A 13,298-nucleotide genomic window follows, 5' to 3' on the forward strand; every position below is an offset into this window, starting at 1 on the left:
GCGTAGGCTATTTGTTATATTGTAAAACTCCATCCCAATACTGTTATGCTAGTCTCCGGCGTGACCATCACTTGTCACTTAACCATCACAGTTAGTTCTACTGAGACCAGTGCATCTCCGTCTGGGTTAAAAAGCCTAAGGTTCCAGTCTTTAAAATCACGACTTATTTGTCCATTATTCTATAGGGGATCGGGGTCTGGGTTTGTCTGGGTTTACGTTTTTTCTTCCATCGGACAATAGCATCAGTGTAGCCGGTTTTATACAAATCTGTGTTGTGGAGATAACAGCAAGTGTTGTCACCCGTTTTATCACTCTAAGGCGAACTATCCAGCGAGAGACGATGAATTCCATGTTTTCACACCGTACGTTAAATGTTTCGTAGTGGTTCAACCGTGAATAACCAATATTTGAAAGAAAAGCTTTCTGGCTCTCCAGGTAAGAGACCGTGGCCAACATCTCCGCTTAGAGGTTGTCCGGTAATCATATCCTCTTAGCGTTATACCAGAGATTTACGGATTTTCAGACTTATTATTTCTCTTGATACGCATCAACCGGAAAATTGCCTTTTTTCTTGATTGTCATTCATAGGAACTTGAAATGGCACGAACTGATATTGATATTTGTTTGAAACACATAAATGAAGTGTGTGTGTGTGTGTGTGTGTGTGTGTATATATATATGTATATACATATATATATATACATTAAATATATTTATCAGTCCAATCTTATGATCGCAGTGAACTGACTTAGTAGGAGAATCTCTGTCCCTCTGAAGATGAGCCCCGCTTCTGTGCCATACGAACCGGTCCAGTACCACTGGTTCTACAACCAGCCAGTGGGCTCCAAAGATGCCTGGCTTCCCTTCAGTAAAGAGGACTCCCAAAGACTGGAAGAAGCTCACAAGTTAGGTCTGTGGCACTCCTGAGTTTACCCTTAAGTAACGAGTTTAAGTTCAAGTTCAAGTTTAAGTTTATGTAAAGCCCAGTGTCACTGTTTACAGTCTCAAAGGGCTGGGTTTACCTTGGGTCACTTTGTCTTTGCGGAAGTGGTGTCATCACATTTAAGTTTTTTGCGTGTTTTGTGTGTGTTTTCTTTATTTTTGTTTGAAACACATAGAAGAGTCTTTTGTTTTGAAATATATGAAATGATCCAAAATGAATTGCTGAAACAGCAGTCTGAAAATATTAGTAGCAGAGGATCGGTAAGGCGGCCAGGCAGTTCCAGCCAAGCCTGCTGTGACTATAATGGCTGATTGTTTTGTGCTTAGCTGACGGGAGCGGACAGGAGGAGGAGGAGGAGGAGGTGGTGGTGGCGACAGAGGGGAGACGCTATGACGTTAAGCTGAGAGAGAGGAGGCGCTGTGCGGCGTACTGGGGGCAGGCTGTATCTGAAGTGAGACGCTGCTCCTGGTTCCACAAAACCAGCAAGGAGCTGAACTACACGCCGTTCTCTGAGCAGATCAGCGCTATCCTGGAGGTGAGGCTGACAGTCCGGGGCTTCTCTCCGAGCGGTCGGACAGCACAGAGCACAGACACTCACTGTTGTACATCCCCTGTTTTACATGCCCAGTGTCCCACAAACTGGTTTCCGTCAGATAAACACTAAGTGTGATCCAGAATGAGATTTCTGAAGGTTTGACGGTCTGGCGTTTGTGCTCTGATTGGTTGACAGGAGGCCTACATGGTGTCAGTCACTTTGAATGAATGGAAAACCAGGGTAGAGCTTCCCACAGGAGACACAGTCATCTTTCACGGTCCAAAGGTATCAGCTATGCGCCGAGAAACCTCTCTCCCCGGCCTGCCTTGTTTTCTAGCAGTAAATCTCTCTGCTATATGGAAAGTGTGAGAAAACATTATGACAAATATATATAAAGAACATCCAGTTGCTGACATTAATTGTCTGTCCATCAATCAATCAATCAATCAATCAATCAGTAATCAGTCAGTCTATCTATCTATCTATCTATTGTTTTTGTTTGTTTGTTTGTTTGTTTACCATGTCCACTCCTGTAGCTCATCACACAGCATCCGTCGACGTCCACGGACAGAGAGGTGCCATCCCCCTCAGAGTACACTCAGCCCCGCTCCGTGAAGAGAGGCCTAGAGAACATTCCGGTCAGCCTTCCGGAAGGTGAGCTAGAGTTACATCTTTCTTTACCTCCCAGCACAGTGCCAGTGAAGCACCACAGCTGGATCCAGTGCTGTGTGAGTCAGAGAGCTGCGTTTAATCACTAACAGGTCTCTCCCAGCACAGTGCCAGTGAAGCACCACAGCTGGATCCAGTGCTGTGTGAGTCAGAGAGCTGCGTTTAATCACTAACAGGTCTCTCCCAGCACAGTGCCAGTGAAGCACCACAGCTGGATCCAGTGCTGTGTGAGTCAGAGAGCTGCGTTTAATCACTAACAGGTCTCTCCCAGCACAGTGCCAGTGAAGCACCACAGCTGGATCCAGTGCTGTGTGAGTCAGAGAGCTGCGTTTAATCACTAACAGGTCTCTCCCAGCACAGTGCCAGTGAAGGACCTCAGATGGATCCAGTGCTGTGTGAGTCAGAGAGCTGCGTTTAATCACTAACAGGTCTGAGAAGTTGAAGGTGTGAGACAGGCGCACGCAGAGACTGCAGCCCCAGTGCTTTTTATCATGTCCATTTATGATTTCATTTTTTTTCCCACCAGACAGTAAACAAGAGTAAAACTTGCATTTGCATTTTTCCAGGTGCGAGAGAGAATGGGAAAGTGTGTTTCTCTCAGGAGTGTTAGACGTTGATGGTGATTGTGTGTGAAAGAGACTTTGTTTTAGAGTCTAATTAGATTTCAGAGCAGAGCTGTCAGTCCTCACTGCACCACTGCACTGCAGTGTCTGTGACATTGCCGGAATAGTGTTCAATGACACACTTCTCTCTCTCTGTGTGTGTGTGTCTGTGTGTGTGTTTCTGTTTATGTGTCTCTCTCTGTATGTGTGTATGTGTGTATGTGTGTGTGTGTGTGTGTGGTCCTGCAGGAGAGCCAGACATGGTAGACCACTTGGTGTTTATGGTCCACGGCATTGGTCCAGCCTGTGACCTCTACCTTCGTAGCATCGTCCAGTGTGGTGTGTACACTGCAGCTTCAGCTCTGCTTCATACAGAGACGTTCATATTCATATTCATATTCACATCATTCATATTTTACCCTAAAGCTTTTTAAACACATCTCTGAAATTAGGACATTTTGATCACATGGGTCATAATACCTTAATATAGATCTGTCTCTCTCTCTCTCTCTCTCTCTCTCTTCTCTCTTTTCTTTCTTTCTGTTTCTCTCTCTGTCTCTGTCTCTCTTTCTCTCTCTCTCTCTCTCTCTCTCTCTTTTCTCTCTCTCTGTCTCTGTCTCTCTTTTCTCTCTCTCTGTCTCTCTTTCTCTCTCTCTCTTTTCTTTCTTTCTGTTTCTCTCTCTGTCTCTGTCTCTTATTAATTTGATTCATGCTGGTGGTGTGCTGCAGTAAATGATTTCAGGAGTGTGGCTCAGGGATTGCTGAGCAGTCATATTAAACAGGCCCAGGGTGCAGGCAGCGTGGGCCGTGTTGAATTCCTGCCGGTTAACTGGCACTCCGTCCTGCACAGCGACACCACAGGGGTCGACAGGTAACACTGATCGCCTCTCTCCCCAAGGTCAAAAGCCCACACGGGGTGAGTTTTAAAACAGGGGACGTGACTGACCTGACGTCTGTCCCTGACCCTTGTCCTGACAGTGATATAGAGAAGATCACCCTCCCCAGCATCAGCCGCCTGCGGCAGTTTGCCAACGACACGGTCCTGGACCTGTTCTTTTATAACAGCCCCACCTACTGCCAGACCATCGTGGACACAGTCGCCTCGGAGATCAATCGTCTGCACGCCCTCTTCCTCCGCAGACACCCAGAATTCACCGGGGCGGTGTCGGTGGCCGGCCACAGCCTGGGTCAGTCCAAACCGCTGCAGTTCGTCGATGAAAAAAAAAAAAAAAAAAAGACAAAACAACGACAACATTCACTTATTTTGTCTTTTAATAAGGTTTTAAGGCACAGGCATGGTTACAATGTGGATTTGTCATTTGAATGTATGTTCTTTGCCTCTTAGGGTCTCTGATCCTTTTTGACATCCTGACCAATCAGAAGACAGATTCTGAAGACATAGAGGACCAGGTCAGTCAGTTTACTAACATATCTCGTAACTGGACTAAATGAAAAACAACAACAAAAAAAACATGCCTCCTCACACATATATGTACTAAGGCCTTCGTTAGGATCACACTAAACAGGTATTCAGCTGCACTGGGTTGTGCCCTTGACACATACAACGTAAAGTCCATAAACTGCAGTATAAGAATTCGATTTACTTACTTATTTCTTTACATTTTTTTATGTTTTGTCCTTGAAAAAGCTCAGTTTTGAAAGGTTGAGATAAGCACTAGAGTGAGTATTTTTAGTGTGTTGTGTCAATACATCAGTGTATTTCACATTTACAGCACCCTCTAGTGGCCACTTAGCATTATGCCGCCAAACACAACCTTCAGCAAAATGAATACTAGCTAATGTTTCAGTATTTTTTCAAGTTATGGACGTCACATGTAATGTTTCAGAGAACGTTTTTTCCCAGACAGATTTCCTCTGTGCACCAGTGTCTCTGCTGTGTTTCACACTGTGGTAAAAATCGGAGAGAAAGGGTTTGTTTGTCTGCTGTAAAACCAACCCCCCCTTTTATAACTGCGACAGCTCCAGGCAGAAATGACTGGTCAGGAAGATCCAGCAGTCTCCTCCTGCGAGAGTCTGGAGGAGGTGTTGAGGAATATGGGCTTAGAGGAGCACCTCACAGTACTGCAGAAGGAGCAGCTGGACATGGAGTCTCTGGTCCGTTTCTCAAATTTAACAGAAAATTTGTTTACACCTGTTGAAATCAAACTTGTTCGGTCATAAACAAAATTCTTCTTTTTTTTAATACATGATTTTGTCTCTCCTGTGTCATGTAAAGCATTATTGTAGTATAAATTACAGCAGAAATAAGAGAAATAAATACAGAGAGAAAAAAAACCAAACGAATCTCTTCCTTTCTTTCCGACCCGCAGGCGCTGTGCACGGAGGCTGATTTAAAGGAGTTGGGAATGCCGCTGGGTCCTCGTAAGAAGATTATACACCTGGTGAAGAAATGGAAGGTGTGACACGTTGGTGGTGATATTTGAAATAAAGATGAACGCGTGGGCTTCTTGCGTTGAGGTCTAGGCCGCGAAGCCTCCGGGTTGACGGAGCGAAAGCTAATGCTTGTGGCTTCCTCTCTGTTCTCAGACAATGAGGCGTCCTGACACTGGAAGCAAGACCTGATAAAGACCTATTGTTCACACTGTTATTACAACCAGCCCAGTTCCTGCATGCTCTCTCTCTCTCTCTCCTTCACACTCTCTGTCTCTCTCTCTCTCTCTGCCTCCACTCCCCTTCCCCCCCCCCCCCCCCCCCCCCCCCCCTCACTCAGCAGCTCTGCAAAGCAGGAACCTCACGGTCGGTGCCCGGCGGGTGTGGGCTTGGAGCAGACTCCAGAGGAGGTGAGGAGGGTCAGGCGTGCCAGGACACGAGCGTCGTGCAGGAGGGTCCGACCACCGCTCTGGTCGACTATCAGCACTTCAACGTTGGAATTGGGCAGGTACCAAAACTGCTCTCTGGATGCTTGGAATGCAAGCGTGCGTTTTTTGCACGATGCTTCGATATCTGTGCAAACACACAAACGCTTTATCTGTAGCAGCGTAAAGATGACGCATCAGTTTCATGCCTTTAATTATCTCAGTCTGACACAGCTGGCAGCTTTTCATCTGACTCACCCGCGTTTCCCATCATGCCGTGCAGGTGTCGGTAAACTACCCTCAGCTGGCCTTTCAGCCCCAGGCCTTTTTCGCCCTGGGCTCGCCCATCGGAATGTTCCTCACGGTTCGGGGCCTGAAGAGAATCGATCCTAATTACAGCCTCCCCACCTGCAAGAGCTTCTACAACATCTTCCACCCGGTAAGAGAGCGTGAGATCCAGAGAGATGCCTCTTATTTACCTCAGCCAAACTGCCTCATGACTTTTAAAAATAAATAAATAAATAAATTTGGGTCTTTCTGTTTGCGCCTGTCCCCCGTGCAGTTCGACCCCGTGGCGTACAGGATCGAGCCCATGATTTTACCTGAGGGGGTGGAGCTCCAGCCCATGCTGATCCCGCATCACATGGGCAGGAAGAGAATGCATTTGGGTAAGAAACGTGACCACGTGCTCTCTTAACACAGGGTTTCCCCGAGTCTCCGACCCGCAGGGCAGAAATACCTACTGCCCTCTCTTTTTTTTTTAAACTTCACCACATAATTACAGGCTGGGAAACAGGTGTCTACTTCTGAGCCAATCAGAGGCTACGCTGAGTGATTTAGACGAAACCCAGGCGGGCTTTTGATCTCTCAGAACTGGATTTTTGTGGGGGAACCCTTGGCTCTCTGATGTGATTTGGAGCGTTATGTGTGAGAAGACGCTTGGTCTCTGATCTGCTTGATTTGAATTACAGAGCTGAGAGAGGGTTTGACCCGAGTCAGTTCGGACCTGCTGGGCTCCCTGCGGACGGTTTGGCAGGCCCTCGCCCAGGTGCCCTCTCCAGCACTGCCCATGGTGACCCCCTCTCAGGACTCTGAAGGTAACTTAAAAAACAAACAAACAAACAAAAACGTTTTTTTCGTAGTGGTGGTGAGAGATGAATACTTCAGTGTGAGATTGTCCTCGTCCTCGTGAGAGTCCTCGTGCCAGACGCCCGTCTGACCTTTTCCTGACCTTCTCCTGATGGACAACAGTGTCTGTCATTGCCTCAACACTCGCTCAGTCACTGAACACCACTTCGGAAACTTAGTGGGACAACTGTGTCGCCAAACAGCCAATTAAATGACTGAATCTTCTTTTGACATGAACACACACACACACGCACACACTTGTGATTTTTGTTAGGTTTCTTCTGAACAGCGTCATTTTTATTGCAGAAGTCTCATCCGTAGGGGGACCAGAGAGAAGCGATGTTAAGGTGGGAATGCTGAATGCTGGCCGGCGTATTGATTACGTCCTGCAAGAGAAACCGATCGAGAGTTTTAACGAGTACCTGTTTGCCATCCAGAGCCATCTCTGCTACTGGTAAGAGATGATGCTGAGACTACATTGTGGATGTCCACTGAACTGCCAGTGCATCCCAGTTAGCGCTCAGACGTCTTTGAAAAGGATTAGAATAGAGATAATAACACTCTGTAACGATGGTGTGGGAGAGTAGAGGGAAGACAGGTCTGTTGGTGTGTACTGCTGACGGCCAGGTCTGTCAGTCTATGGTGTGTATTGCTGATGGCCAGTTCTGTCTTTTCCAGGGAGTCAGAAGACACTGCCCTGCTGCTTCTGAAGGAAATCTATGAAACTCAGAGGAGACCACTTAAAACGAGCCAGAAATCAACATGAAACAGCACAAACGTGATCTTCGTCTCAGAGAGGGCTCCTTCACAGCTCTCCTCATCCTCATTCACAGCAGTTTTACTAGTCTTAAGGCTCTTGACCCAAACTAGGATCATTATCCGAAAATATCTTTATTTATTTTTATTCAGCACTGCAAGAATAACACAATGACCGTTAAATGTTTAACATACTTTATTTCTCTAGAGAATTTTTCAATACGGAACTAAATTGTACTATATTTTCTATCATGAATTCCTAATGAATTTCCATAGCGACGCGTTAATAAATGCTGTTGAAATAATCCAAACGAACTGCTTTCAGTTTTATCGGTTTCTGTTGCCGTTGTTTTCTGAATGTGTAACAATTCTGCAGGCAGCAAGGCAAGCGTTTCTCGATAGCTAAACTGTGTCTTTAAGAGAAATTCCAGTCATACATAGCCACCGGGAAGCTTGTTTCCCCATTTTCGCTTCCCATTTATTCGTCTGGAATACGCCACATATTACAAAACATCCCTTTTCCTTAAAAAGACATGTACCGCCCTCTCCTACTCCGCGAAGAATGCCTTCATAGCCAATGAACATAATTCCATAACTTTAAGTCACCCTAATGTAACTTTCCACCCCAGCGGTCGTCTTCTGAGTTTTTAAATCGCCGTAGAGTTCAGCGCAAAAAATGTTTATGCTGTTCAAAACTCATCACCTTTAGGCAGACGGGTTGTTCAAACCAGCTGAATTACTAACATCTGGAGTTCAACGCTTATCGGTAAGATGATTCATTTCATTTGTGTCACACCATATTTTCGGGAGTATTTGAACATTTTCCGTTTCTCTTCCCTCGCTCACTCACATGAAGTAGTGTTTAACCACTAAGCCGGCACACCGTTATTCACTTGAAGAACAGCGAAGTTATGACTGAGAGCAACGTACATTGAAACTAAGCAGCGATTTTAACGTTGTATGAGCTCAACAAGTTACGCTGATGTTTTTAAAGCCCCCTTTGCGGGTCTACTTCAGTTTCATTTAATAGCATTTTCATTCAGATGAGGCGATGTTACACCAAAAATGTTTTCAAAGTCATCTGTTATGAAATTCAGGGATGACTTGAAATAAACTTCTACGCGAAGAAAAGCGCAAATACTCCAAAGCTTGTGCGCACTGGAATTGTTGTATTTTTAAAAAATTGTATTCATGAACTATCCTGTCTAATGCTCTTGTCGCGTGGTTGTGAGTTCCCAAGTTAAGTCGGAGGGAGGATCTGGCAGCCGTGTATCAACAAGGTTATGGGGCTTTTCGTGTCTTCAGGGCTTTCACAGGTAGACTACGTAGACGTAGCGGTTACCGTGGCGGTGAACTTGACGTTTACCATAACCACGGTTGGCTGGTTTGATGATTGTAACCTCTGCGCGCATAAATGTGCACAAAACAATTGACTCTGACGTGGGCTTTCCTTTCAAAACTTTGTACACACCAAAACAGAAAGCTAATTCATATTGGCGTTGATTTATAGGCACTAACATGCCTTTCCCTCTCTGAAAGAAGATTGGGTCGTGAAACCGCTAGAAAAAAAAAGGCACCAGAGCACGCAACCTATCGGTCGCGTGTCAAAAATCTTGTTTACATTCAGTTGCAGATCTTTGAGATTTTATTTTAATTCGGTTTTTCCTCGACCTATGTTCTCTCACAGAGCCGACTGATTTTCAACATAAAACTGGAAAAGCCTTTTAGGGGCAATTACACAGCCGATCGAACAAATCCAGAACAGTACCTGCATTCTTAAGAGACTTACATCGTCGGCCAAAACAAGGAAGGCTTGAGCAGTTGTAGACACCCTTCTCTGTCACACACGAGTCCTGTGATGTTGGACCAGTGTATACACTGGCCAGATACACAGTTAACGAACTGTCTGTTATGCTGTTCAGCCCGAAATGATTTTCGGAGAGACCTGATCTTTAATAAGTGCGGTGCTGACTGTATTCATTTGTTGTTAAAAACAAAAGCTGTTGGAGAAACTGTTCCAGAAATGTCAGTTTGCACACTGGGTCCATACCATACAAACATACACTGGATTTCTGTAGACCACAGACACAAGGCCCTACTCAGATCCCTCTGCACACACACACACACACACACACACACACACACACACACAAAGAGCTTACAATCTCTGCATTCACAAAAAAAGATCACTCGTGCACTTTGGACCTTTGTCAGAAGTTTGAAAATGGCTCATGAAATGCGTGCAGAGCTTTTTGAAACGCGTTTTTGTTGTGTGAGAAGTTGAAGTTTTGAAAGAAAGCGCTTCTGCCACGGTCCCCAGAAGAATGATAAAAATGTGAAGGCCGTGTCCCTCTTTGTGACTGACGCGCTGTGGGAATTCTTGCGTGTTGATCTCGCAGTGCTTATTTTCCTCCACTCTTTCCATGTTGCTTGGAATTTGCAGAAGGGTGAGGTCACTCCAAGCACGCCTGTGTTCAGTTTGAGAGGAAACGCGGGCTCACAGACTGGCCACGTGAAGCGGGATGGGGTGGGAGTCAGACACACTCAGCCTGCCGCTGGGTCTGAGGTGGAGAGCTGAGCACCGTGTTCAGTGAGTTTCGCTTTTCTGAGGCGATTTTGGCCACGTGAGTGCACATTGTGGAAGGAAGTTATGGTAAGATGTTGAATCAACAGTGGGAAGTTTCCCAGCCCTGCATCGCTTATGCTGCTGCGTCTCTGAAAGGCGCACAGAGAGAGAGAAAGAGAGATAGAGAGAGAGAGAGTGAGAGAGAGAAAGAGGGAGAGAGGGAGAGAAAGAGGGAGGGAGAGAGAGAGAGAGAGAGAGAGAGAGTGAGAGAGAGAAAGAGGGAGAGAGGGAGAGAAAGAGGGAGGGAGAGAGAGAGAGAGAGAGAGAGAGAGAGAAAGAGGGAGAGAGAGAGAGAAAGAGGGAGAGAGGGAGAGAAAGAGGGAGGGAGAGAAAGAGGGAGGGAGAGAGAGAGAGAGAGAGAGAGAGAGGGAGGAAAAAACAGTGAGAGTGAGTCAGAGTCAGAGTGCGAGTGATCTGGACTTTGTTTAAAACTGATCAGGGGCCAGTCTGCCTGCCACATGTCCGACTACACCGCTGCTGCTTGCTGGTATGTCACTTACAGATTTTTCCATGAGATAATAAGGTTTAGGGAGGACGCCTACGAAACGTATGTCTCTTATCTGTTTGAAAGCGAGCATGAATCAGATGTTTACTGGAATCACGGTGGGCTGTTTTTCTAAAATACAGGTTCAGACAAATCTGAAAAATTACAGTGAAGACGCAGTGCTGCTCTCAGACCGGAGCTTGCGTGTAACAGCTCAAGTAAAGCTTCTTCAAACATCTGACTTTTTGGTATTGTCCCTGCAATACTGTGCATATGAATATGTTTTGTATATGCGACTGTACTGTCTGTTATGTATGGAACCATTCTGTTTCTGTTTGATGAAAACACCTTTGATTTTCCCGGACCATAAACACAAACAGGGACTGAGTAAAGTTTTACTGAGAGGTTTGTGTAAGAGTACACAGTCACACAGATTATCTAAACTAATAGAATTATCTATGTATTAGAGTAAAGGCCTCTACAGAGTACACACAGACCAGATGTACTGAAATAGTTTTAGCTGTTAGTTTTCCTGTGATAATTAAAATCAGTTTCCATGAAGGAATCCTTGTGCTTTAAAATCTTCAGCCAAAATGCTCTCTGCTTGGACACATCCTCTCCTCTCGACCAAACCCTCTCTTCTTCAGTTTTATAGCGAATCATTTCTGTATCTAAAACACCACAGGTGACCGTGTGAAATGCTATACACCTTCATATATGTTATGTACCAAATTTATGTGAGTTTTCAGTCAGTTCACTTTCAGTAACACAGTCCATTGGAGGCTTTTTTGAGGCCGTTGTGTTTTTGAACGATAGGCCTATGACAGGCCCGTGGGAATGAGATGTTTGTACTGATGTCGATGACACACAGTAAATTCACCATCCCACTGCGGCGTCGTTCACACTGAGAACTTACTGAGTCAGTTCTGAATGTATATTACTGAAATTCAACGCTACATCACACCACTGGTTCTTATTTCTGTGAAACGGTTTTATTTAGAAAGCAGCTTCCAAACTAGTAGGTTCCACTAAAGACACCTGTGTGTGTCATCATAGACAAGAGGACCCTATGCTGTCAGTGACTGGCACCAACGCTAAAGCCTTCTCATGTGATGTTAATGACTGTTGGCGGGACCCATTCTCTAATGCTATGGCTGTCTTTAGATACATTCATGAATGCCAAACTTTTACAGTGTCTAACAGCAACTCTCCACCACTAGATGGCAGTGTCAGCTCAGCCTGTATTAATGAGTCGCCTGCTGATGCCGATCAGTGCGATACCAGACTGTGACTGAGGGTCAGACACAGTTGTGCTGGAGTTTTTGGGAATGCAACTCAGAGTCCCACTGCAGGCCCAGCACTGGGGCCTACAACTGATAAAATTCTCAGCTATCTGTGAGGTAGCTGTGACCTGTCGCTGACCTGTGCCCTCTCTCACACACACACACACAGACACAGATACAGACACTCACAAACACACACATAGAGTTCAGATAAAAGTCTAGAGGCCTCTCAGAGGTGTGACAGTCACTCACGGCCTTATCTATCTCGAAATGTCTTTTGTAACCCGAGTGACTGACATGCTCCAGTCATTGTTTTCCCCTCACAGGTATGAAAACGTTCTGCCTCTGGAGATGAATACAGGGCGGGAGAGAAGATTGATTTGGATAGGGCTGTTTTTGATGCCTGTCACTCAATCAGACAGCGTACGCTTGCTTGCAATGCCAACCGCCAAATTACCTAGAGATGTATTTGACCACGTGGCAGTGTGAGACTCCTATAAGGTGCGTTTGTTTTTGGAGATTCTGTGTGGGGGGCGTGCTCGTCAGGTTGAGAGAACCTGTTTTCGCGTCGGAGGCCAAGGCTGCTGACACTCACTGCAGTTTGACTCCGAGCCTTTGCATGTCAAAGCAGGCTCTTGCTTTCTCTGTCTACGTTTCTGTCAGTCTCTCTCTCTCCCCGGGCCAGAGACGGTATTCAGCCTGTTTGTGTATCAGCGGACTGCTGATTCATCCGTGCGTCCGTTTACCTGTTGGTGTCAGCTCTGATGTCAGCGTTAAAATGAACCTATCTTAAGCTTTTAACAGAGTATAGCTCCAGTCTGACAGACCCGTCAATCATTCCTGGCCCAGATTCACGACTGCAGGTCGTCTTTTAATTAGACGGCCTCTGGAGTGCGGTGGCATTCCCATGTGATTCCCGACGTTCCGTGGGTTAGCTCGGCTCCTCCTCTCTCAGTAGCCAGGGAACGGGAGCAGCTGTGCTGCCTGAGCTGACCTTTGCCCTGCACCTCGTGCTGTTTTAGCTCTTCACAAACAAAGTCTGATCTGTTCAGATTAAGGAAATGGGTCTGGACTGCTACAACATAACATTGTTTTAAGATAAAGTTGTCAGTAATAAGGTCAAGCCTGGTTTCCACCAGCACCTGCTGGAATGTCACACGCCTGAATGTGGAAGGCTATGCTATGCTATGCTAGTTTGCCCAGGTGCTTTAGGAGAAGTATGGGTGAGAGTGCAGTGAAAACATAGCACATATATGCTAGCGTGCGCGCGTGTGTGTGTGTGTGTGAGAGAGAGAGTAACAGCTTATGTGTGTGAGACAACAGAAGTATGTGGGAAGTTTTGGTGTTATGAGGGCGTGTGTGAGCAAACATTTCGTTTTGTGAGGGTGTGTGATCTGAAGGAGGAGGAGGGGACAGAGAGTGGAGAGGTAGAGAGAGATAATGAGAGAGAGAGAGA

General features: G+C 45.9%; 1 protein-coding gene across 1 annotated transcript; it reads left to right on the forward strand.

The window, feature by feature from the left end:
• Positions 1 to 777: 777 nt before the first annotated feature.
• ddhd2 (DDHD domain containing 2) lies at positions 778 to 7,459 on the forward strand. Its single transcript, XM_030768117.1, is given in 16 exon segments — positions 778 to 910; positions 1,270 to 1,478; positions 1,674 to 1,763; positions 2,015 to 2,132; positions 2,999 to 3,088; positions 3,479 to 3,620; positions 3,728 to 3,936; positions 4,095 to 4,159; positions 4,736 to 4,864; positions 5,080 to 5,182; positions 5,536 to 5,648; positions 5,849 to 6,004; positions 6,128 to 6,233; positions 6,537 to 6,662; positions 7,003 to 7,147; positions 7,372 to 7,459. Coding segments are annotated over 16 exon segments (2,022 nt in total).
• Positions 7,460 to 13,298: the final 5,839 nt, after the last annotated feature.

The sequence above is a fragment of the Chanos chanos genome, chromosome 3 (assembly GCF_902362185.1).
Source record: "Chanos chanos chromosome 3, fChaCha1.1, whole genome shotgun sequence".
In the NCBI taxonomy this organism is placed as follows: domain Eukaryota; kingdom Metazoa; phylum Chordata; class Actinopteri; order Gonorynchiformes; family Chanidae; genus Chanos; species Chanos chanos.